We start from the raw sequence: 25651 nt of genomic DNA, 5'->3' as shown, positions 1-25651 counted from the left end.
ACACATAAGACTGATTTTTTGGTTTATTGAGCAATAAGTTGACCTGATTGAACAATGTTTGGAAAAAAAAGAACAAAGAAATTTTAACAACTTCTGAACAAATTTTAAATTCCAATAGAACAATTTAAATATTTACAAATTTTACAACATGCTTGCAGAACAGTTTGAACAGTACGGCACAATAGTGCAATTTATGTGCTATACAACAGAGCCATTTGTACTCCAGTTCTCAGCAGTCAGGAAAAACTATATGACAAATTATATTTAGCTCCAATGAAAAGAAACGCATTACAAAAGTGCTGATTATGACCTGGCACAAATCCATGACCTACATGTATTGTAAAATAAATGTAAAATAAAGCAGTGTTACCAAATCACAGCAGTTTCCTATAGTACAACAATTTCTTTACAAAAGTAAAGCCTGTCTTGATAAGAAGAGTGCTTTAATTTTCAAGTTTAAGTTAAAATGAAAACCAGCATGACTAGCATTTTCAGACAGCATAATCGGCATAATCTGAAGTACACATTAAAAGATACCCTTTATCTGTCAGAAAAATTACGTTAAAAGATACCTGTAATTTATAAGTATGCAGAAGAATCCCTGATATCATAAAGCACATAAAGTGTACAGGTTAGGGTGCACAAGATATTTACATGGACTCTGCACCAATGCTCGTTGTCAGCATCTGCACATTTTGGACTATTTCCATTTAAAACTCAAATATTGTGTGTTAACATTTGTGTTTTAAACTTTGAGAAGGTGCAAAATGTAAAAGCGCACAAAGCCATGGAATAGCATTTACTCTGTCTGGGTTATGATGCTACTGCTGTCTTCATCTAAACTCCTTCTGTACTGCACAGTTGAAATAAAGCGTGCTCTGTTTCTCCTGCATATTACAATCATTACTGTGGTGATACATATGAAGACAATGATGAAAAAGAAGGCCAAGACTACTTTTGTACCTCTTGCCCCTGTAGAGAGAGAAAAAAATATAATGATCGTATCAAAAGTGTGTGTGCTACCCCAAAATACACATCAGACTAGGACATTTTTTATTGTTCCCGGAGGATTTTTGTATTGTCCTAATAATCTGATTAAAGTCACTTTAGGAAACTTAGTTTGCACATGGAAAGGATTACATGTTACTTTTTATTTCTTGTTAGCGCATTAACACAGTAAAAACGTTTCATATGGTAAAAGTAAAATCATGCTTGAAAACCCACCAGTATGTCTGAATGACACAAACTGTGCTAACAAGCTATAAGAAATCAATTTATTTGTTTAGTATGAGCTTCTGAAAAGCAAACATTTTAGTATTTTACCTACTTGTGGCTAATTTAAATAACTGATGTGCTGAAAACATCCTATGTGTTATTTTTGGTGGGTACATGTATGCATGTTTATGTGATGGAAATTTAGGGGACAGCTGGTAGCATAGTGGTTAGAGTTGCTGCCTCTGGATCTAAAGGTTGCAGATTTGATCCCCCTCCTCTGGTTGTAGTACCCTTGAGCAAGGTACTTACCCTAAATTGCACCAGTAAAATTAATAAGCTTTATAAATGGGTAAATAACTGTAACAACATTGTAAGTCACTTTGGAGAAAAGCATCAGGTAAACCCATAAATGTGATCTATGAACAGCATGAAGTTCTCACAAGTCACTGTAGTCCATGTATTTGGACAAATTGACATTGTCATTCCTGTCATGCATAAAATAAAATTGCAAACTGTCAAAAAGACAGGGTCAGAAGTTTGACATTTGCCATACAAAAATAAAAATAAGTTATGGCTGGTTACTGGTTTACTCCGAGTTATACATTGCTTTGGAGAAATGTGTCTGCTAAACAAATAAATCATAATCCACCGAGTTCAACTGTTCAGCACACCACCCGGTGCCGTTTTGAATGAACTTCCTATTTAACGTCCTTTCTGAACTTAGTGTTGTAAGAAGAGCTGGAAACCTGCAGGACTCTGCCCTTTTCCACCAATGCTGAGCATTATATGACATTATAACCCTGTTACTTAACAGTGACAGGCAAATTAGCACAGAAGAAACTTAAGAGTTTCAACTTCTGTAGGCAAAGAGCCCCTTTCCAAGAGCTAACCAGTCTGTAGGAGGTACCAGTGAGTGGGAATGTCTAGTGTTATACTCACGGCTTGGGCCTTTGCAGACAACCCGGCTGCGAGTGTCTTCGCAGCTCACATATGACCACACGCCTCCCTTCCCAGCCTGCATGACTACGCATCTGAGTGCGGCTTGGTTAGAGGGTTCTGTTTGGGTTTCCCAGAATGACAATGCCACACTGGTGCCATCTACCCAGGCCATTGGTTGACCTGAGGAGGAAGGAGTCAAGGAAAACAGCCCCCATGTTGAAGTTAAAGGCAAACATTTCAGTCAAGAAATTGCTGATGTATGCTTTTCTTGATGCCATGAGTATTCCTGACATTTCAAAGCTATAAAACTGGGAAGGCTGGGAACTGATGTCCCGAAAATAAGACATGCTACATTCATTAAGTATACCAAATGTGATCATTGCTTTTAACACTTCAGAAAATAATTTACAATCACACCAATTTTTTTTTTTTTATACATAAATGCAATTCAGGTCCTGATTTTCAGCTTTAGTGTAAATACAAAGCTTTCAAAAATATCTGGATGAAGTCCTACACCTCAGCAAAAACTGTTCAAATATTGTTTTAAATTGGCCTCTAAAAACATAAATTATAAATGAGACTGGATTTCAGCACCATAGTAAGATTTATATGGCGCATAATCTGAAAGTACATGCTGAAGTAGGTCTGACATGTCCAGATATGAAACCCTTGCATGATACCTTGGTGGTCCAAATCTATGCCAAGCCAAATCCGATCGGTGATGAGGGGATTCTCAGATAAGCATCCAGAGACAAAGTTGTTTTCTTCCTTGCTCTTTATGGTCAGGAGCTGTGATGAATCATCTGCACATGAAGAGGGAACATTCTGTCAGTAAACCCACACTTCCTTCTGAAATAAGTTCTGACACTCTTGTACTACATCTTTAAAAATATTTTGCTGAAATGTTCATTTAAAGACAATGTCATACACATTAAAGGTGCATATCAGTAGCTATCAGGTTCTATGAGTCTTCTTGTTGCCAGGAAATCAACCTCTTAATGACTGAGTGGCGTTGAGCTGCTCTGTGTCATCTCAATACACCTTATACCCCCTTACTTCACTCTGTCCTCTCTTGCATAAATACAGAAGTTATTCATTTGCATAACTTAATGATTTGCTTATTTATCTGTGTCTTGAGTGTTTGTGTGTATGCATGTCTTTTGCTAGATTCTTGTTGACCTGAGCTCTGAATTGCTTTCTTGAAGAAAGAACTGGATTGTTCCTCCTTACCATTAAGTGCTATTTAAAAAGAATTCATTAAAATCACTAGGATTTCTGTCCTTCAGGCTCCAGTGGGAACTGTAAATCTGATCACCTGTATTTGGTCTGGATATCTGAAAGCAAAGAGGAGGGCATACCGAGAGTCCTGCAAATGGACTTGGCTTCCTTCATGGTGTACACAAAGGAAGGCATGTCGACTGTATAGCAGTGGCCATTGTATTCTATCCACTTTGAAGTGCCTCCCTGGGGACAATTTCTGGACACAGGGAGGACAGAAGCCTGTGGACAGACACTTTTTTCTGCTGAAGAAAGACAAACATTAATGAACACTCTGGTAGTATTAACGGTGCACTTAAAACACATAAGGACTTTCCTAAACAATTTAAAGCTTCAGGCTTTATGTATGTCTTCTGGGGAAAACTCCCTGCAGGTGGTTTAATTAGAGAAGTGAATAAATGCTGTGAATGCAACTTACTCTGAACAGTGGAGTTATAACAAATGGCTCCTTCCTGTTTGGAGCTGCAGTTTGCTCGCTGCCACAAGCCCTTCGTGTTCACAAATACACAGTCGCCTTTGGAGTCTGAGCTCACAAAGCTTCCAGGCGTGTAGTCATAACTGGTCCCGTCAGACCACTCGTACGAGCTGCCCATCTACAAAACAATTTCATACCAGTATTGAACCTACGGAGCCTAATGTTAAACTAAACCTAAATGTAACTTTTGAAAGCAATGAAGATTGTGGACATTATTATTAATTAATAATGTTATTTACATGTTCAAAAGCTTGCAATTTGAAGTTATGTGTCATTACTAGATGTGGATAAGTCATATCTATAAGTGATTTGAGGTCTGTGTCTTTAACAGTATTAATACATTTTAGATACCAAAATACAGCATTCACACAGTTTCTATTTATTCCCATGTTAAAGTGTAGCCTATAAAGGTCAACTGTTGCTGAGGTGTTTTATCGGGGTTCATTTCCGTGTTCATCTGACAACAAACAGCAACCGTCTGCAATCAAATAAACCTTTTTTGAGCACATGGGAATAGAGCAATGGAAATAGCATATTTAGTTGATAAAGTTGTGTCTGTATCATACATCCTGAGTAGACAGGCCAATCCAGAGCGGGAAGCCATCTTTCTTGGACATCAGTTCCAGGTGGGCATCATGAGCAAAGTCATGGGCGCTGGCCAGGTGGCCACCAGCACTCCTGCATGCACGCACAGCATCGAACCATGCGAGCTGTCTCTCGATAATGTAGTAGCTCGAGTTTCCATAGACTCCCACATCATTCGGTGATTTCTGAAATTCCTCCTTTGGGTCTTGCAAAGCACAAAATGTAAAAGAACAATGTAAATTAAAATGAAAACTTCTTTCATCAATTCTTTAAGGTAAATAAAATCCTGTGTATGCTTTAGGTGAACCCTTAGAAATAGCAAGCCATTGAACTAGCTTATGTAAACACAGAACATATCTCACACACACACACACACACACACACACACACACACACACACACACACATTTTCAGAACCACTCATCCCATACGGGGTCACGGGGAACCAGAGCCTACCCGGTAACACAGGGAGTAAGGCCAGATGGGGAGGGGACACACCCAGGACGGGACACCAGTCCATCACAAGGCACCCCAAGCGGGACTTGAACCCCAGACCCACCGGAGAGCAGGACAGTGGTCCAACCCACTGCGCCACCCCTCAGAACATATCATTTTAAAGGAATTAAGGAGGAACCTACCATTGTCAATTTTACAGGCCACAATACTTCTTTGCTGAAAAGGTGAAAAAAAGTTTTCATCAGCGAATATTTCCCAGACTCCGTCCAAGCCAAGCCCTGCCATGAATGACTTTGTTACAGATGGCCTTCCATCCCTCCAGTTTGAGTATTGGACATTAGTACCGTCGTACCATTTCATCCGATTAACTAGAAGGAATAAGAGGAAGAGTAAATGACAATGTTTTTATGATACATAAACACAAATTTAAATATATATAATAATTCTAAAATTCATTGAAAAATGTACACTATTTAAACTTACACACAGCTGTTTCTAACATTTCACTTCTTAATAATCAGCTATAGCTTTAGGCATTTATAGAGCAGAAAATTTCCATTGAAGCAGTTAAGTGCCTTTCTCAAGGTTAAAATAGCAGGACTTTGAAACTTAAAGTTGCAGCTTTCAGGTTATAAGTCCATGCTCTTTAGTACTGTACTACCTGCTGTCTTTGCTATATTTCTTTATTACAACTGGAAGTGAACAGCAAGTTAATGTCCATCTGTACTTAAAAATGTGTCTATTAATCTAAATTAAAATAGTTGCAGAAATAAATGTATGAAGTGAGAAACCATGTTTTCCATACCATTTTCATCTCTGAATATTCCAAGCCACACAAAATGAGCCAAGTCCTTGAAAGGGAGCAGCTGCTCCTTCACAAACTCATTCTCCATTTCATCCCGGATGGTAAGAATGTCTGAATCACTGTCTGAGAAGAAATGGACAGCTCAGACAATCCAGAAATTCACTTTCTATGGAGTTCTACAAAGTTGCATTTATACTGCACTTTTCATTCATAGAGCTTTTCATTCATAGTACCTGACACATAATATGTTACACTAACTGACCAGACACCACTAGTGGAGAGTGCTCACCTGGATCATGTATAGTACTCATTTTGTATAAGTACCCTCAGAGCACTTAAGCTTTTTGGTGGGTAAGGGAAGAACTTAGCACTAACCAAGTCTAGATTCATTTAGTTTTTTTTATTTTTGACAAGCAAACCTGACAGACATTTAAAATTAGGTTTACGTGTTGTGTCTTAAAGTATATTACTAATAGTACTTCTACAAATGCATACAGTACATCATGAAGTTGGGAACACATCTTGAAGAATGAGTGCAGGTATTTGTCTTTACCAAATTTTTTGCATATGTCTCGAACATTTGTGAAGCTCTCCCATCGTGAAGAGTCCAACTGGAAGGCATAGCAATTGTTCCTGAAGGGAATCCAGTTTAGCCCATTGATTTTGTGAGGACATTTTACAAGGTTCTTTTCTGGCTTTAGGGTGGTTTCACCTAGAAATAGAAAAGTGTTAGCCAAAATCACACACGCATTTTCTGAACCGCTTGGCCCATACGGGGTCGCGGGGAACCGGAGCCTAACCCGGCAATACAGGGCATAAGGCTGGAGAGGGAGGGGAAACACCCAGAACGGGAGTTTTTGCTTTTAGGTGGTTGCTAGCACTAACTCTGCAAGTCCTCTGAAAGTACTTATGGAATATTATTGAATGCAGTTGTGTATTTTTTTTGCATCTCTTTTTTATTTTCTTAGCTGACAGTTTTATTTAAAAGTTTTTTTACACCAGATAATTTACTGGTGAATATTAGGTATGCTCTTACAAAGTTACTCAAGTTCAAATTTTACATCTTTAAACATCTTAAGATCTACTGCCTTTGGCTGGCAACCACAACTGATGGACCATCTGGTCTGATTCATCAGGACGAATCTGAGAGATGGATCTGCTTTTTGTAAAGCTCACTCTGTGGGATCTGGCAGATTGCTCCTTTTAGCACCTCCTCACACTCTGTGGCTTTCCAAAAGCCATCAGTGTCCTGGTACACACACTGCCCAACAGTGGGCTTGGGAGACCAGCGGCTGAACATGACGTGGCTGTGGTCTGTCCATCTGTAGTGGAATCCATCCTGTTGATGCAAAAACAAGCCAAGTTCCAGGATAAGATGTCCTTCCCACACAATTCAATCTATTTAGCAAACAGCATCAGTTTTCTACAACAGGTTCATGACTCAAAGTGTTGCATAAATGTTTATAGTGGAAAAATATGAAAGGAAGGCAATCAGAAATACATTTAAAGAAAATGTGTTTAAATTACAATTTACATGTTATGTATAGTCTGTATTAATTTGCCCACCTCTTCAAAACACAATGGCAGCCTGTGACTTCACAAACCTCAAACTCTTCAGAGGAACAGGAAGAGTTTAACGTGGAACTTACATCTTCGCTGAACAGGCCGATCCACACGGAGTGGCTGGCTCTACTCGCGGCCACGGTGAGGGCAGCCTGCTGGTAGGTATCTGTCACGCTGACCAGATCCATGCCTGCCTCCTTGCACAGCTGCAAGGCTTCAAACCATGTTACATTCTTCTGTATGATTCTGTACGTATGGCTGCCGACTGTAAAGTTGCTCGCAGGAATGTGAGGACTCTCTGGCTTGTCTGGAAAAGATATCTTCATTACGAAATGTTACCTTAAGTTTTGTGACATGACTGGCACCACTTTTAGAAAAGCCTGTCAAACAGTTTTTCTGTGCAGTATGATCTACATGAAAGTCATTTTGGTTGATGTATCTTATATTGAACAACTGATATGGTTAAGAGCTAATGATAAGGAGTTCCCATGAGTGAATTAGTTTATATACCTGCGTAATGCTGACAGATAGAGATGTATTGGTAGTCCATACAGGATGTGTAGTCCCAAGTGCCCGTCATTGCAGGATGGGGGTCATTGATCATGTAGGCGCACTGCTCCAGTGCTTTTGGGTAATATATCTGACATGGGAAAAACGGGGACTTGGTGTCACTATGCAGTCTTAAGTACTTAAGCCTTAAGCTGGGTTTTTTTACTCAACAGAAAAGACACAGCGAAAGGTACTTACACCTTTCCTCACAGGTCTGTATTGGCCATGCACAAGGGGGTTAAAGTTGTGGAAAGTAAAAGTAGAATTGTCAACCCACTCCATGCCTGTTTCTTTGATCTCCAGTCCAATCCAGAACTTCCTGGACAGCTCAGATAGAAGGGATGTGACAAAGTCTGACAGGAAGAAAACAGACAGAGAATGTGTAGATGACAGCAGTACTGGGCAGAACCACCAGAGTCAGAGGTGCAGCAACTGCGAAGTCTCTGGATGCTGGCCTGGCACTAAAAACTCCACTCACCCTGCTCCACTTGATTTGCGATGGTAAGGAGAGTTCCTCCTAGTGTGTGGCAATGCTCACTGGCTTTGGCAAACGACACGTACAGGGGCTTGATCACCATGTAGCACTGAAAAAAAGCAGATTATCCATCCAAGACATTTCTGTATATATCCCTTCTACAAAAAAGTGACAGTACCAAATGTCCATATGCTATCAAAGTAGTATTTTATCTGAAATGTATAAATAGGGCTTGATGTTAGTAAAAGTGAGGCATTACATAAAAGGAATTTTCTATGCACAGACATTCTTTTTCCATGTGTTTTTTTTATAGAATCACATATTTATGCAATAAGCAGCATAGTGGCACAGAGCCTGGGCTGCGGTTTCAGGTCTGGGGTTTGATCTTCACTCAGTCTGTGAGGAGTTTGCATGTTCTTCCTGTGTTTGTGTGGGTTTCCTCTCACAGTCCAAAGACATGTGTGCCAGCATGGAATGGTAAACCGCTTCCGTATCTTCTGTTATGGTGAAAACCACATTCACGGTCTCCAAGAGTCGAATTTGACTTAGTGGCACTTACCTTATCCCCTATATTTATGGTATAGTCTACTCATACCACAGTGCTGGTCTCCCTTCTTTGGAAGTGGGAGATATACCTGACCCTACTCTAAACAACACACATGCAGGTATTCATCTGTATTTTAGCTTTTTGCACACACAATGGAAAAGCGGTCCAATAAAAGATTTAGCCCCATTCTTGCCCAAGACGGAAAGGTGTGTAAAGCAACAACTTCAGCTGTCAGACACTTGTTATATACACCCATTCCTCATATAACCGTGTTAAATATGTGAAATTATTCCCATTGTGAAGGGTTGGAATTACAATTATTTATCATACTCTCATTCATTCTTGCTAACAACTTAAGAGAAAAAAAATACTAATTAAATTAATATACCAAAATAAAAGGTTTTCTTATGGAAAAGAAATCCTAGACTAACTAAACACTAACTAAAATGTATTAAAATACCACAATAAAAATTTTTATGCATGGCAATACCACCAAAATATATGAGACAAAAATTCATGAGGGTCAGCAGTTGTGGCAAGTGGGTCATCAAGATTTTGCTTGCTTCTCATTCTTACTCTCTCCCTAACAAAGATGGGAGAAAATTAAATAGACCGATAGTAATGGGTTCATTGTTTACTGGCATGTTTGGATGGTCCTGCACTATGTTGGACTGTGTGTCACATACATTAATTGATGGTTGTGATAGGAAGTAGTTCTGCCATGCTGTCTTGCTTTAACCATAATTAAATTTATTTCGGTAGTTAAATGAATGCAACATATTCTGTAATTTTCTTTAATGTTTCCACGAGTGTTTATTTTATGTTCATTATGTTATTGTTGAGTTGAATGACTGCTCAGAACCAATAACTGGAAACTGGAGTTATGTCAGAAATTACCTCTTCCAGGTTGATTGCACACTTGTGTGGTTGTACTATCTATTATAGCTTTATCAACAGTAAATAAAGGACATGCACAAATTAAAATGACTGAGTAAGGGGCAAGCATGCTGTTGAACTGATTAAATGGTCTGCTATGTAAAAAAATGGATGTATATTTTCCCACACTATATACAGTAGTGGTACAACTGTTAAAATTACATTTCCTGTGTGGCAAAAAGCACGAGAAGCCCTCATGTTGATAGACAGCATTCCTACTGAGGAATTTGGACAGGATAGCCCTGAAAGAGGGACTGGAGACTGCAGTGCTGATCAGGACTGACCTTGTTTCCAAAGGTCAGGAATCCATTATCACATGGCAACCCAATGGGGATGGCCGGCAGGGGATGCTTTTCCAAAGACGTGGTTTTGAGTCTCTCACACACAAATGGAAAGCGCCCCTTGCACGTGTATGTGTGGACTGTAAAGAAAGTATTCAGCAAGGCCCAGTCAACCTCAACTAAACTAAAAGGCCACGTGCCTGTTTCAATGAGACTCCACATCACCCTCAACCTCTAGAATGTAGATATTTACCTGGAGTCATGTACAATGTATTCATTGCATAGCAACGGTCCATTGAAATTAACCTATAGAAACAAAAAAACATTAGCTGACTTCCATATTTCATAACAAGAGCTACAGACAGCAAGCAAAACGTTCATCATCGATTTCAATATCTGAATGTTTTTGTAATCTTAAGGTTAGGCAACATATCTACAAAAACACAGAAAATAAAATTATAATTTGTACGTGTAATGATACTTTATAGTATTTTTACTGCCACCTTATTTAGTAAAATAACTAGATTAAAAATAGTATTACTACTATACTATTATACTAGTAGACTAGTACAAGAATAGACTAAAAACAGTATTATTGTTTTTTAATATTTATATGTAATGTGTGGCTATAAAACACGGTTGACTCACCTCAGGGGATAGAGGTAACCAAGTACTTGCACATCTACCCACCAGAGTGACCCCTTGTTGTTTTCTGTAAGCTGAAGTACACAGAAGATTATAACACAAAAAATACAGCTGTTGTTTACTCTCCTTACTCTACTTTGTTTTGAATGAAGGCATTGTGCATACAATATAAAGTGAAAGCATGTTTAACCTTTAAGAATCTATTTAAAGTGTACAAAAACAGTTTCTTTGATTTTTAATCAAAACGAAACACATCCCTTCAAAAGCACTAATGAAACAGCAAAAAAAATTGTTGTAAACTTGTGCTGCAACAGATGGCCATTGAAGAGATGAATTTACCTCAGATAGTTTTTCTCTGATCTGTTTTGCCGCATCATATGTCATTGGAGTTGCCAGCTTGCTGCCCTTGCTCCAGCAGAACTCTCTGGCTTCATCGTAGGTAAGCTTTGGGTTCGTCACGAACCAGAACTCACTGCCATCCACAAATATCGAAGACTCATGATGGGTGTCTGCAGCAGTAAACGAAAAAAGTCTCATCAGTTTGATTTTCATGTCAAAAAAGAAAGTTGCCAGCTCAAGGCTCAGGAAAGCCTTGTTTTTGTACTCTTAAATCACGTTGATGAAATATCCATCTGAGTAAGTGTATAAAACAAATATATCAAAGTTGTTTTAGATAAAAGTAATAGTTGCCATAACCACGTAGACACAAGTAAAACAAAATGAGCATGATCACTTACTTGGATTATACCAATCAGGAACTGTCTCTTTCTTTCCTTAAGGAGTAAAAAAAAACATTGAACAAATTATTTGGATTCATTAGGTCAGATCAAACCATGTTCTCTATAATTTTATATTGTTTATCTGTATTGCTAACTCCCGCTCAGTTAAGAAGAGACTGGATCCTCTATTACACAGACTGCAAATAGTGTTGGTTCTACATTCAGCATTTATGAGCTTGTGTTAGTGTTCATGGGTGCTCACGTATTTTACCTCTAGGAATCTGACAGACCCACTCCAGCTGAGCGTCGCAGCGGAAACGGATGGCATAGAAAGGCTTCTTAATCACATCGTGCACTGCATGCAGGAAATACCTCCTTCTGTGAGGCCTTACTTCAACCTGTTCCAAAGAACAACTGAAACTGTCCACCGAAGCACACGAGTGACAAAGAAAAATCTAACATCCTAAATTATCACTGATTTTAATTAAACACTGAAACACTTGAAAAAATCAGTCAAAAAAAAAAAAAAAAAAAAAAAAAAAAATCAACATTGCAACTGAAGCAGTCTTTAGATCCAATCAAAGATGCACTACATAAAACAACTGAGGTTTTAAACATACAGATGAACATGGTTTGGATGACCCCCTCCCACCTGTATTCCTGTACTGCACAACTCTGTGAAGCTGTAGAAGTGGAAGCAACTTGTGGACTTGTGATTGATTATAGCTAAACCATTTCCATAATTACAACTAATTTAAAAATCCACTTGGTGTGACTTGGTGGAAGAAGAATGAACAATGTGGACCACTGAAGAGACTGTGGTCACTTTATAAATATACAAGACAAGTAAACCTCACAAAGGGGCTGAATCTCAACCTGGACTGGAGCATTTCTATCTGCCTATTTCTAGCTTTATCACGGCTTCATAGACACATGACAATATCGTATTTGCGTCTTTAATTTCTATAAAAATCTGTTTTTTTTTTTTTTTTTTTTTTTTAAAAAAAAACACAATACAGTCAGTGTACCTTAAAGGCTGCACAATCCCTGCTGTACTCATCATCCTCATGGAACTCGCTCGAGAAAATGTCAGCAGACACCTGGAACATAGACATTACAGGTGCATAATACTGACAAAACACATGACATCTGTTTCAGAATTAGTGCATGGATTTTTTAAGAAGTCATTTTCTTACTGTAAATAAGTAAGACACACACACACCCCCCCTCTGAACCGCTTGTCCCATACAGGGTCGCGGGAAGCCGGAGCCCAACCCAGCAACACAGGGTGCAGGGCTGGAGGGGGAGGGGACACACCCAGAGCAGGACGCCAGTCCGTTGCAAGGCACCCCAAGCGGGACTTGAACCCCAGACCCACCGGAGAGCAGGACAAGGTCCAACCCACTGCACCACCACACCCCCCAGTAAATAAGTAACATCCCACTTTAAATGCATACAAAATTTTTGGTTATTTTTAGAAAAAAATACATATTTACCTGAGTAATAATGGATATTAATATACATTCGAATATCTGAATTTACTGGTTACTTTAAAACTGTTATGTCATTTTAAATTTGTTAGTCATGAGATCGTACTCCACTTACTGCTCTTCCATCACTCCACTCCCAAGCATCGCCAGATTCCGTACCTCTTCGGTTCAGGCCAACCCAGAAATACCGCTCATTGCTGTGATCAATGGAGATCAAAACCAAGACACAGTTTGTGCATGCATTGTTTTTTAAATAAAGAAATAAAATATTATCACATGAAACAGCTGAAGACTCCCCACTGACTTTCTGAAAAATTATAAGATGTTAACTAACAATGTAAGTCACTTTGTACCAAGGCATCAAATAGGTAGTCAGGTAAAAAAACAAATAGGCTGCATTCAGATAAACATATAGGCTATCCAACAATAAACTGAATTTTGCTTCTTCTGTTTTTTTTTTCTTCAATTCCTGTGAAGGTCTTTAGGTATTATTAGTTACCAGAAAAAAGAACACCGAATCCTACATTAAACCGTGGCTACAACAAAATTTATATCTGCAGAAGTGATTTATGGGTGGGAAACACAACACCAGAGCTGAAGCTTGAAGCTCTATATACTAACTGGAACAAAATGTAATAAGTATGCGGCATAGACAAAGAGTAATGTGTCAGTGGTCACATTGGAGCCCACAGCACACACAATGGAAAAGAGCCCACAGAGGAAGTTTGCATGGCCAACGGCCCAGAACGATGGTTTGCACAAGCACGCTGATGTAAGTAATGCCACAAGGTACACACAGTTTTTGAAAAAAGGTACAGGATTTTAAATTCAGTTGTACTTGCAATCACGTATTCAAATAAAGCAATAAAGTAGGTCCAGCAAGTAGCACAGCAGTCAGTGCTACAATTCAATGTCTGGACTCAAATCCACACTTTTGCTTAACAGCCCTGAGAAAGGTACTTACTAATGCAGTAAAATTACCTGGCTGTATAAATGGGTAAATCACTGTAAGTAGCTTAGTATACAAATCTAACACTGTGGGCCAATTTAGAGAGAAGTATCAGCTAAATAAATCAATATAAGTAATTTTATGAGACAGCCCTGTGGTTCAAGCATAAGACAGACACCAGCATTATTTTCAGAGTTACACGGAAGTGAGAGGAGCAGTCAGACCAATATTTACTGAAAGTCATGTCAATGTTTCCACAGGGTGAAGCAGAAAGAAGGTATGCACACAGTGGAGGATTGCACTCAGAGTATTTTCTCCGTCCCAGGACTAGTGTTATGCTTTACACCCTGTAGAGTCATACCTGACAGTCTCCGAAATGACGGACTGAAGGGCTTGCATCTCATTTTTGTGGCTGAGGCTGACTAAGTGAGCACCCAGGGCCTCACAGAACCGTTCAGCCTCCCCCCAGGTTCGTTTCCGGCTCAGCCGCTCCTCATGGAACACCTGCGAGGCACCGGAGGGACATCAGATTGCCATCAGTGAGCCTGCAGATTACCGACATATTTTTGGTGTCGTTCCCAAACCCGCCCGTCCAGAGGTTGCCATGTTTCAGACAGACTAAATGAGCCCCAGATTTTGAGCGAAGCGACTTTACTTTGTAGCAGTAGTGGACATCAGGATGGGTCACCCATCCAGGGGGGCAGGGGAGGCTTAGGTCTGGTTCTGCATCTGGTTCCACCTGAGGCCCAATAGACGTCTTGCAGATGGAGCCAGCTTTAAAGAGCTCACAGTCTTTCACTTCCCATTTTCCCAAGGGTTGGGCAGTGGACATTACAACACATCCTCCAGCTAGTTCTGAAATCACATGGCTGACATTAGTGTCCCTTGTGACCCATAACCACAACAGTGGCGAAGGTGCCATGCCAAACTAACCAGTTTCCAATAAAATTTTCATGACAGAGGTAATCATGTTTAATAAATCACATTAAAAATAGCTGTTTAAATAAAAGAAATTCACACAGTGTTTCTTTTTGTGCTTTCACTAATCAGTGACTAACCTGGTTCAAACCTATTCCAGTTGGTGTAAGGAACACCTTTACTTTGACCGTTCCTGGTAATCCAGTGAAATTCTCCAGTACCATTTATGTCCTGGAGTCCCATCCAAAAATATAGGGTTTTAGTAGTAATATGGTCTTTAATAAGACTGTTAATGAACAGCTGCTCAAATCTGTGATGGGCAAAAAAGTGGTTTAAAATTTTACATATAGCTTAATGAAATGAAAACTTAAGAACAATATATTTGTATGGTATGAAAACACTGCTATTTAACAGAATGAAAAATGATTGATTGCATTATTTCCAGTGAGATTAATGACATTCAATTTTCCAGTGCAATGCTATGCACCAAATTCTCATGTATTTCATTTGGAACTGGTAAGTACTAGACATTAATAGACTGTTTTTAAAAGCCCTGCTCATTTGGCTTCATTCCGGATGGCAGGTATTACTTTTGGTAATCTGATATTGTCTGTCCTTGTCTCTTTTTGGAAAATCTACTTCATACTGGTTTTTTGAAAAAGTTAAAATGCAAAGCAGGTGCCTGTGTTATTGCCGTCACGCCAACCTACCTGTTCATTATTGTGAGGTCACACCTGTCCTGAAACAGAACTTCTTCAGTGTCCACCTTATAACATGCGTTACCATGTCTCTTCCAGTCCTATGAGACAAAGAAGCAGAAATTCAGGACCTGATCTGAAAAACTATAGTTATAAGACAACAAAACTTCCCCAGAGCTTAAAGAGAGTTCAATAAAGATTTCAATTAGGGTGATGGATGCTCACGCCATCCTCTGGACATCCTGCTTTTTTAATGATTTCCTTCACATTTCCTTTCTTCTTGCACACAAAAGGCAGTTCTTTTTCACATGGACTGACCCTCCAGAGGTGGTACTGTGCAGTAAAAGGAAAACATTATCACACACTGCAGAAAAAAACTTCACATACCATTTTTGTAAGCGGAAGGCAAATTCTAGGTGGCAATGTAATAACAATATGTTGATCATATGTTCAATATATATTCCATAACTGTAAGCATTTAACTCTACGCCCTAGCTCTCTGTATGTGTATATATTTACAATTTTTCAGTGTACTGTCACCGTTGATTTCAGTGAATTAAAGAACATTCTGTTTTATTAGGATACATTCTCACCATGACTACACACATACCTGCCCAAAGTAGGAAACACAGTTTGGCTTGCTTTCAGAAGGAATCTGAGGTTCATCTCTGGCCCAGTACGTGAAGGACACTGAAGAATTGTCAGTCCAGTAGAAAAGGGCTTGTTTCTCCTTACTCCTTAGGCCAGTCCAGACCTCCAGCTCTTGGTCTCCAGTAAAAACACCCAAAAACTGAATACAGTCTTCATATTCACAAGTTTGAGAACTTTTTTGCGGGAAATTAAACTTCTTAAGTACACCATTAGCAAGCAGTAAGGCCGAAATGTTAATTTCTTAGATATATCTACTCGAACTATTATTATAACAAATTACAGATCCACATATTAAATTATGTAACAAATCTGATACACAACACATGTAGTTAAACGCAACACCAAGAACTAGTTAAGAATGTAGTGTAATAAAGACCTTATTCAATTTCAGGAATCTGCAGAAGCAGAGTGACCTTTCTCTGTGTGACCATGACCAAACCAAACTGTTATGTTGGAGAGCTGGTAGCATAGTGGTTAGAGCTACTGCCTTTAGACCCAAAGGGCACAGGTTTGATCCCTACCTCTAGCTGTAGTACTGTTGAGCAAGGTACTTACCTTAAATTGCTCCACTAAAATTACCTGCCTGTATAAACAGGTTGATAATTGTAACATTGCAAGTCACTTTGGGGGAAGCATCAGCTAACTGAATAAATGTAAATGTGGTGGTCTTTAGCTCCCCATGGGGCTCTGTTTAGTTTTAAATGCAGCAGTAGTGCAAAAAACCTGGAGAGCCTACCTGTACTGTCATGAAACCCCATGTTGATTGCTTCCACGTCGACAAGGCTGTGCATACTGATCAGGGCCCCCCCAGATGCTTCGCAGTACTGCTGGGCCTCCAGCATAGGCCTACATGGGTCCTTCACTAACTGGTAGCAGAAGCCATTCCAGGGTTTCCAGCCAGACTCACAAGAAGTTGACCCGTCCAGCCATATATCTGAAAAAAATTCACCTATTCAAGTACTATTCTGTGTCTACTGTGTTTATTTATTTATTTTTTTAACAGTTTTATGAACAGTGTAGGGTCACAACAGCATACACAGTACAATGAGAAAGAGATAGCGACAGGACAATGAGAAATTGAAAATATGTGGACATACATAGATTGAGGACTCGGGGCCAAAAGGTTACAATACACAGGTATGATCAGGTAGCACTTTATAATAACTTCCAGAAGGGTGTCCCAAAATTCCAGAATTCATTATAATTGTCATGCAATCAAATGTAAATTTTTCCAGTGGGAAAAATTCAATCATCCACATATTTATAGGTGGTACTTCTAGTGTAAACCCAAGCATTACAATACATTCTTTGCCAAATATGTAAGAAAAGTTAGCCTTTAGCCTTTCGTCAAAGTCATCAAGAAAGGTGCGATTTAACAAAGTAATTGGGGAGAAACTACATTTTTTGTTAAATGTTTCTTGGATAGATGCCCCAGTGAATTAAGTTTATATCTTATATTCCCAGAATCATGTAGTAAAGTACCCAGAGAGGCTTTCCATTTAAAGCACAGCTGAGATGTCCCCAGGAACATCCTGAGAAGATGCATCAGAGCAAGGCAGATACTGTGGTTGAACTTGGAGTTTTGTTGCTTAATATTGAGGGAGATGCAGGCAGAGAAGACTTTAAGACATCCTGATAACCATTCATTATCACTAAAAGGCAAATCCAAGTCCTGTTCCTAAGTTTCCCTTAGAGCATCAAAGGAGCCAGTAGCAGCATATGACAAAGTTGTATAATAATGCAGAAATCATGTCCCTGCCTTAACCTTTATTAATTTTGACAGTAGTCTATTCTCCTTTTCTAAGGGAGAAATTAAATGACATAGTTGTAGATATTTATAGAATCCTCTATGGGGTGGGAGGGGGTGCAGTGGTGCAGCAGGCTTGGCCGGGCCCCGCTCTCTGGTGGGGCTGGGGTTCGAGTTCTGCTTGGGGTGCCTTGTGACAGACTGGCGTCCCCTCCTGGGTGTGTCCCCTCCCCCCCAGCCCTGCGCCCTGCGTTGCTGGGTCAGGCTCTGGCTCGCTGCGACCCCACTCGGGACAAGCGGTTTCAGACAGTGTGTGTGTATTGGGTAGGTCAAAATGATTTCTTACAAGGTTGAAATTCACCACTGATTGATCTGCAAATAAAAATGATATATCCAACACCTCTTTAGGCAGCCATTTCTGGAGCCCAATTTGCCAGTGGGTTAGGGGGGATCTGGGTTGAGAGCAACAAGAGATTATAAGGTTCAGGAACCTCAGGTGTCTCTTAACATCTCACCAAACTAAAAGAGTGCGGAATTTCATGATAGTTGTAGAAATATATATAAGAGCAACAATAAAACACTCTTATACAGCTTATGTTTATACAACAATCATCTTTGATTTGTTTATTAATAGACTATTTTCCTGGAGCCCTGGGCTGCATCTTCAGGTGTTCATGAAAACATTTTCAGTTTACCCATACTGGGAACCCCTGTGTTTATCTTCTTTGAATTTCCTCTGGGAAAATATCTTAAAATTTATTTTACATTTGAGTTTATTCATTCTACAGACATATTTTCTCCAAGATGATGTAAATTTCTATGATTAACTAGCATTTACCTCCCACGTGTCCAAAGCAATTTAGAATTTTCCATCTACTATAGTAAACAACCTAAAATCAGTCACACTTATTTATACAGCAGAAGAATGTAACAAACTCTCTCTCTCTCTCTCTCACACACACACACACACACACACACACACACACACACACACACACACACACAAAATGGGCAAGTTAAAGTCACCAATTCACCTGAAAAATGTCTTCAGAATGTGGGAGGAAACCGGACCCACAAGAGGAAACCCACAGGAAGAGAGGAAGAAAATTCAAACTCCATACACACTTAGCCAGATCCAAACCCACAACCCAGAAGAAATGAGGCACCAGCATTACATGTTGTGCCACAGTTCTTCACAGCGGATTTTCAAAATCAAGCTTAGATGTAATGTTGGGAGAATTCAGTAAGAAAAAGTACTATGCTTAATTGTTAAATGACAGCGGAGAATAGTGTTATTCTTCTCATGGACGAATCTGATTGCACAGCTCCACGGAATGATGAGAAGAATCACTCACCAGCTGACTGCTGCTCAGTTTGGTTTAGATATTTCTTGCAGATATATGGAAGCCTCAATCCACAAGCCTCGCTCTCCCACAAACCCTGGGAGTTCATCGCAGCGCAATCAGCCTCTTGCAAGACAGAAGTAAAGGGCATCCCTGCAAAACACACAAACTGGATATTTAACTTTGCTCCCCGTTACTGAACCTTACAACAAATCTAAGTGAAACACTCAGATAAAAGGCACGATATGGAATATAATTAAGAATAAATTGACCTCAGTATGTGCATTAAGATTGCCAGCTATCTAAAAGTTTACTTTTGTTTATCCTGCTAATGTCTATATATCCCTTAAAAGATATACTGTAAATTTATCACTGTTTTTTCATTTAGACACTGTTAAAATTCTATATTATAAAATAAATAAATCTATGGACAGCTGCATACTAGCATGCACAATTAATTGCTGTAATGTTTATTTCAGTGTTTCTGAGATTCATAGCGGCATAACAACTGGTCAAGTATTTGGTGATAGCAAAAATTAGTAATATTACTGAGATGGGGCTACTAATATTCTCTGTCATCTCAAACTACTGAGAGGTGTTACATGCAAATATTAAGGGCATATATTGGGCTTGAAAAGGCCCCAAGCCAAGTTAATCAGTGTTAAGATGCATTTGGGAATGTCCTGGAGCTCAGAGTTATCAGATGTGAAGAGTAACATAGTTTACATTTATTTATTTAGCAGACTTTTCTCCAAAGCAACTTCCAATGAACTTCATATAGTGTTATGAGCCCACACACCTTATTCACCAAGGTGACTTACACTGCTAGATACACTACTTACAATGTGCCATTCATCCATACATCAGTGGAACACACTCTCTCAGTCACTCACACACAATGAAGGAACCTGAACAGCATGTCTTTGGACTGTGGGAGGAAACCAGAGCACCTGGAGACCCACACGAGAAGAACATGCAAACTTCACACAGACTGAGCAGGGAGCGAACCCACATCCTCTCACACCACCCAGGCACTGTGAGACAGCAGTGCTACGCGTTGTACCACCATGTTGTCCGGTTTAAATATTTAATACTTATGCATGTTCTAATAATACTGTACTTTACTATTTTTAATTTTTGAATATATCTTTCATTTAATACATTTTTTTGAAAAGGACAGAAATTTGGGCTGTAGGTGTAACATTTCACTTCCTGTACAACATCGGTGAGCTAAGATCAAAAATCTGCACAGTGACTACAATACTGAGTTATGATAAATTTGGTTAGTGCTGGTTTAAGGAGATCTCAGTTGAAGACGAGCAAGACTGGACTTATCAGTTCAGCAAAAACTGTTAATACTTCTTTTAAATGTGCAGAATGCTCAATTTATCTTTTCAAATATTTGTACATTATGCATTTTTGAAATGACAAAAATTAGTGGTCTAATAAAGTGTATATATTAAATTTATTTTTAAAAAATGTCAAATTGTATTTCAGAAATCCACATTTCACATTTAATGACTGTTTTTCTAAGCACTTTTCTGAAGAATAACTTTATTATTATTTAACTGCATTCTACCTAAACTTTTTTCAATTTTGCAGGTTTCAAGACCGAGGTGTTCCAATGCTGATGATTACCTTCATTCCATTTAACAAATGAGAGGGGGGAGCCATCGGACCACTGCCACCCCTGAGCCGTGTCTAGCTGGTTCAGTCCAATCCACATCTGGTTAGGCAATCCTGTTTGAGCTGCAAATCACAACGTGAGAAAACAGATGATTTTTGCTAATTTATCATCAATCCCATCTCTAAGTGCTCTTATGCACTAAACAGTCATATACATAGTATCCCCTAACTGACCACACTGTACTCAACACTATAGCACATACAGAATCTACCCAGCTTGCCCCCAAGTCTACAGCACATATGCAATGCTGCCTTCCTTCCCTCTCTCTTCTTTTTGTCAGTTTATGCACATTCTGATTGCAAAGAAATTCAGTGTTTCATTGCTGTGAAATATTGGTGTCCAGGCCTGGTCCTCCAGGGGCACAAGCTTTTGTAATGATTGCATAATTGCCACCTGGAACTCCAAAAGAGATGAAAGAAGCAGTTCAGAGGTCAGACAAGACGCTTGTTTCTCCTCACCAGCTATAAAGGCAGACTCGTTGAGGCTGGAGAAGCTGAGCAGGTCTCCTCCCTGACTGAGGCAAGAGGCGCGGGCTTCGCGCCATGGCAGAGCTGACTGTAGGTTGTACTGGTAACAGCTCCCCCAGCCAGGATTCTCCCACAAGGATGAACAGAATGGCTCTGTAGGAAAAAATAGTCATATTATGTGACCGTACAAACAATCTCACTTTACATCGTCTTCCATTTATGCTTTGCGGTACACAAGGATATAAAGAGAGGTTCCCTAGAGTAAATATAATCATATACTCTAAGTGTATAATATTACTAGACATTACTGTTTACTGCACTGTTCTTTATCTTTTCTACAACGCTCTTAACGTTAATATTAAATTGTTGGACCATTTGACGCGATGAAAAAAATGCTGTGACAAACTACCTTTGGCTCTGAGTAACCGAGCAAGACAGAAAGACAGCTCACCAGGCTTCAGACAATAGCCCCACTTGCGATCCCCATCGTAATCGTGGGTGGTGGCGCACCAGGAGAATTCTTTCTCCTGCCCTCCTGAGACACAACCGTGATGCCAGCTGCCATTGTGGCGGAATGGAAATTGACACGGCGCTCCGAAGGAATTCCCCATGGTGGTGTGTATAACTGGTTGAGCAGAACAGACAATGTGATTAAAAATACACAGTTTAACTTTTTCATTAATTACATCCAGCAGCACCATATGAAAAAACAAAAAAAGCCATAAAAGCTTTTTATGGCCGTAAAGTTTAAAATTTTTAAAGAAGATTAAGTGCGTTGTGCTAGTAATGTATACTAGGATGGATCTTATAACCTCACATATTTCTGTTTAAATGTTTGATCATCCTGTACAGACACTGGTTATTGTACATTCAGGATTCTGCATGATCATTTTAATTACAGCTACAGATATTTATTTACAGATACTTCATTTTTGAAGTCGTTTTTCTTCCAGATACACATTTCACCGAATGAAATTTTCACAAGCAAATTTGAATATGCAGTGAACTAGTATGGCGTAGCAGATAAAATATAAAGATATCTGCAAGAATGCAAATGATACAGATTCAAGCCACAATTACAAAAACAATGAAACTGCCACGAACACGTTGCATTATATTTGGCTTGTAAAGAAAGCCATCCTTTCGTGATCATTTTCATTTAGGCTCCCTGCAGTGCCACAGAGCTTTCATAATATGCAGTGTCAACAGATTCTGACACGTCACCATTTAAGAAATTCCCCTTAAGTCCCAAGTTTTCTTTCATACAGAGGTGCGGCATGCACGGGCACACATGGACTTACCACACCCGGGGCTAATAACCACCTCTATTTTAACCCTTGTGCCCAACAATGAGGGACGGAGATGGAAAGTGAAGTGGAGACAGAGCCAATGGATGCACGACGCCCAACGAGACCCCTTCCTCTGTACCTGTTCCCTGTCCCCTTTCCTCACTTCCCCCCGTGACCTGTTTCACTCTCTGCGAGACAATTAAATTAAAGGGGAACGAGCACATACCAGCTGTTTCCTGGGTTGTGTGTCACAAAAGGATATGAATCCTAGTTCACCATTAAGTGAATGACATTTCAGAAAATCCCTCAAGTACAGCATTTATTTTTAAGCAAAAGAAAATCAGGTGGAAATATAAAATTGCTGCAGTGAATTTTTTCGCGTAGCACATGTAAAAGAACATCTTATGCAAAAAAGCAAACGGAAGGCCCCAATGAAAATGCCTGATGGACAGGGGAAAGGTGAGAGATGGAAGTCATTTCAGAAGCGGCACAACTAACCCCGGTAAGGTTGCCGGCAGATATTGTCTGATGAATTGTGCCTCGTCCAACTGTCCTGGGAGTTCAGCCAGGCACTGACGGTGCCGTTGCCGGCAGAGAGGGACAGCTGGTAGGCTGTGCGGATGATCCCGTGAGCACAGCGCCACCAGAGTACATCCCGAGTCGAGTCGCAGTCGAGCAGAGCCAAGGTCTTCGAGGGCACCTGTAGGCCAAGGCACTGGGCAGTGGCCACGTGGAAGAGTCGGTGGCCAAAGCCCCATTTCCACTGCTGTTCCAAGGAACCAGAGCAGTCCCCCATGCCCAGGTTCAGGCCACTAGACTCAAGACAGCGACCAGAGCCCACGTGATGGATGGAGAAGGCATCATCACCTGAAGAAATGTGTCAAGTTACACCACTCTTGGGAATTTTTCCCTGTTTCACTTCTATATGTGCTATAAACCCTAAATCACTTCCACAAATATAATGAAAAATAACATGATTCAAGGAGCACAGAAATTATTATTCTGCTGATGCCATTGTTCAAGGAAACTTACAATCTTAGACAATCAACTTTACAATGATTTACTCATGTGTACAGCAGGGTATTCTTACTGCATCAACTGGATGAAGACAAGTACCTTGTTCACAGATACTACAGAAGGAGCTGGCATTCGGACCCAGAACCTTTGGATCGCAAGGGACCGACCTGAACCCCTGCACTGCCTGCTGTCACACTGGATGCAAAGACTGCGTAGCTTAAATAAAACTGTCCTGTAGTTCGACACGCTTTCAAATCAATCATCTGGAGAACAGGTGGAGATTGTTTCCAAGGAACATCTGGCAACGCTTAAACAGCGTTCGCCCCAATATAAATGAAATAATAATGTAACGACGCTGAGGGGGGCTGATGTGGATTGGTGTAAAGAGATGGTGTTAGTGTCTATTCCTCTACATAGTCCTGTGTTTCTTTCTGATTGGTTGTTATGCTGCTTATGCTTAATCTGCCACGAGGGAATTCTGGGAGGTTCAAGGGGCGACCTCCTAACCATTGTGTGGAGTAAGGAGGTTTAGAGTGACCTGGGGGAGCTCTCCACAACATTCAGTGATTGTTTTGTACTATCTGTGGTGTTTAGAAAAAAAGTAAAAAATAATTTTGGGTTTGTTTGATTGTGGATGTTTTGATGTTTGTTTCTGGTTGTGTATTGTTTTGATAACTTTATTAAATAAAGTTTATAAAAGAAAACTACAGATGTGATCAACAGAGTATTTTCCTAGAATCCTATCTTCAGTAACTCCCTGAGGGAATGCACACATTAATAAACAGCACAAGTCTTTAAACCTGTGGAAAGTCCAGTGAAATCCAGTTTTCTAGTTCAGTTACACACACACTTTCTCAACCGCTTGTCCCAGATAGGGTCACAGGGAACTGGAGCCTACCCGGCAACACAGGGCGTAAGGCCGGAGGGGGAGGGGCCACACCCAGGACGGGACGCCAGTCCGTCACAAGGTTAGGTACCCCAAGCAGGACTCGAACCCCAGACCCACCGGAGAACAGGACCGTGGTCCAACCCACTGCGCCACCACGCCCCCCTAGTTCAGTTACAGTTAATCACCTCACACTTTATTTTCCCTTTCACTTTGCTTAGGCGGACCTTCGACAAGAATTCCTTCTACTTACCTATAGATCACTATTTCAATACACACGTGTGAACGACGAGTATCATTCAGTGTATAAGCCAACAACAAATTAAAACTGTAATTTCGTTTTCTCATGACTAATCTAGGGTTAGGACTGTGAACATTTCAGCTTAATATTTAAATTATAAGACAGTGAGCGACAGACAAGCGACATTTAGTTTAGTTTAAACTTCCCAAGTAATGTGTTTGCAATAAATTTACATTTGTCTTACCTGCATGTAGAGGTGCGCAACCGGCAAAAAGAAGACACGTGTGTCCAGCCATCAGGAGGAAACACGTCGTGTAAAGACTCCCTGTCTCAAACATACCCATGTTATTCACGGTATTTTTATGGTAACGGAGAGGTTTTCTCAGTAAGCTCAGCTCACGCCAGTGCCATTCCAGACGGTGCTGTCCGATGTACTTTCAATTTGTTTCCTTCTTCTCTTCTTCACTCACCTCGAGTATCTAAACAACGTCACACCTCTTCAGTTCAAATCACTTTCATTTTATAAAAACAGCCTCGTGAAAGGATGGCGGCGGAACGCGCCTCCCGGAGCCCAACAGCGCAGTGACTGGGGGAATCTTTAGGGGGTTTTTGTACAGGATGATGGCAGAGAAACACACGACCGCTGAGACACTTCGCGGAACCGTTCTCCTTCGCGCGCCACTCACAGAGTCGCGCGCTGTCCGCTCTCGCGGGGGGGGGGCAACAGCTGTGAGTGCAGTGCTCACGCGCGGATTCCGCTGGCGACACTACGCGAGAACTGCTCTTCCAGACAGCGCGTC

At 40.2% G+C, this 25651-nt stretch overlaps 1 protein-coding gene across 1 annotated transcript; it reads right to left on the bottom strand.

Moving 5' to 3' along the window:
* Positions 1 to 82: 82 nt before the first annotated feature.
* LOC108927937 (lymphocyte antigen 75-like) lies at positions 83 to 25651 on the bottom strand. Its single transcript, XM_018741604.2, has 35 exons — positions 25096 to 25651; positions 23206 to 23574; positions 21870 to 22043; positions 21410 to 21571; positions 20903 to 21013; positions 19277 to 19417; positions 16911 to 17108; positions 16134 to 16291; positions 15749 to 15856; positions 15536 to 15624; positions 14966 to 15135; positions 14563 to 14762; positions 14269 to 14411; positions 13074 to 13155; positions 12497 to 12568; positions 11740 to 11866; positions 11487 to 11522; positions 11089 to 11258; positions 10753 to 10823; positions 10358 to 10410; positions 10108 to 10244; positions 8344 to 8449; positions 8064 to 8218; positions 7827 to 7956; positions 7403 to 7623; positions 6930 to 7092; positions 6307 to 6465; positions 5754 to 5876; positions 5131 to 5316; positions 4474 to 4697; positions 3851 to 4025; positions 3513 to 3677; positions 2835 to 2957; positions 2155 to 2334; positions 83 to 972 (listed from the first exon to the last, which is right to left on the bottom strand). The coding sequence occupies exons 1-35, from the start codon at positions 25193 to 25195 to the stop codon at positions 800 to 802; spliced, it is 5154 nt and encodes a 1717-aa protein (XP_018597120.1). The 5' UTR covers positions 25196 to 25651; the 3' UTR covers positions 83 to 799.

This window comes from Scleropages formosus, chromosome 12 (assembly GCF_900964775.1).
Source record: "Scleropages formosus chromosome 12, fSclFor1.1, whole genome shotgun sequence".
Lineage (NCBI taxonomy): Eukaryota > Metazoa > Chordata > Actinopteri > Osteoglossiformes > Osteoglossidae > Scleropages > Scleropages formosus.
The sequence above is the reverse complement of the archived record's forward strand: the minus strand, read 5'-3'. Positions and strand labels throughout refer to the sequence as shown.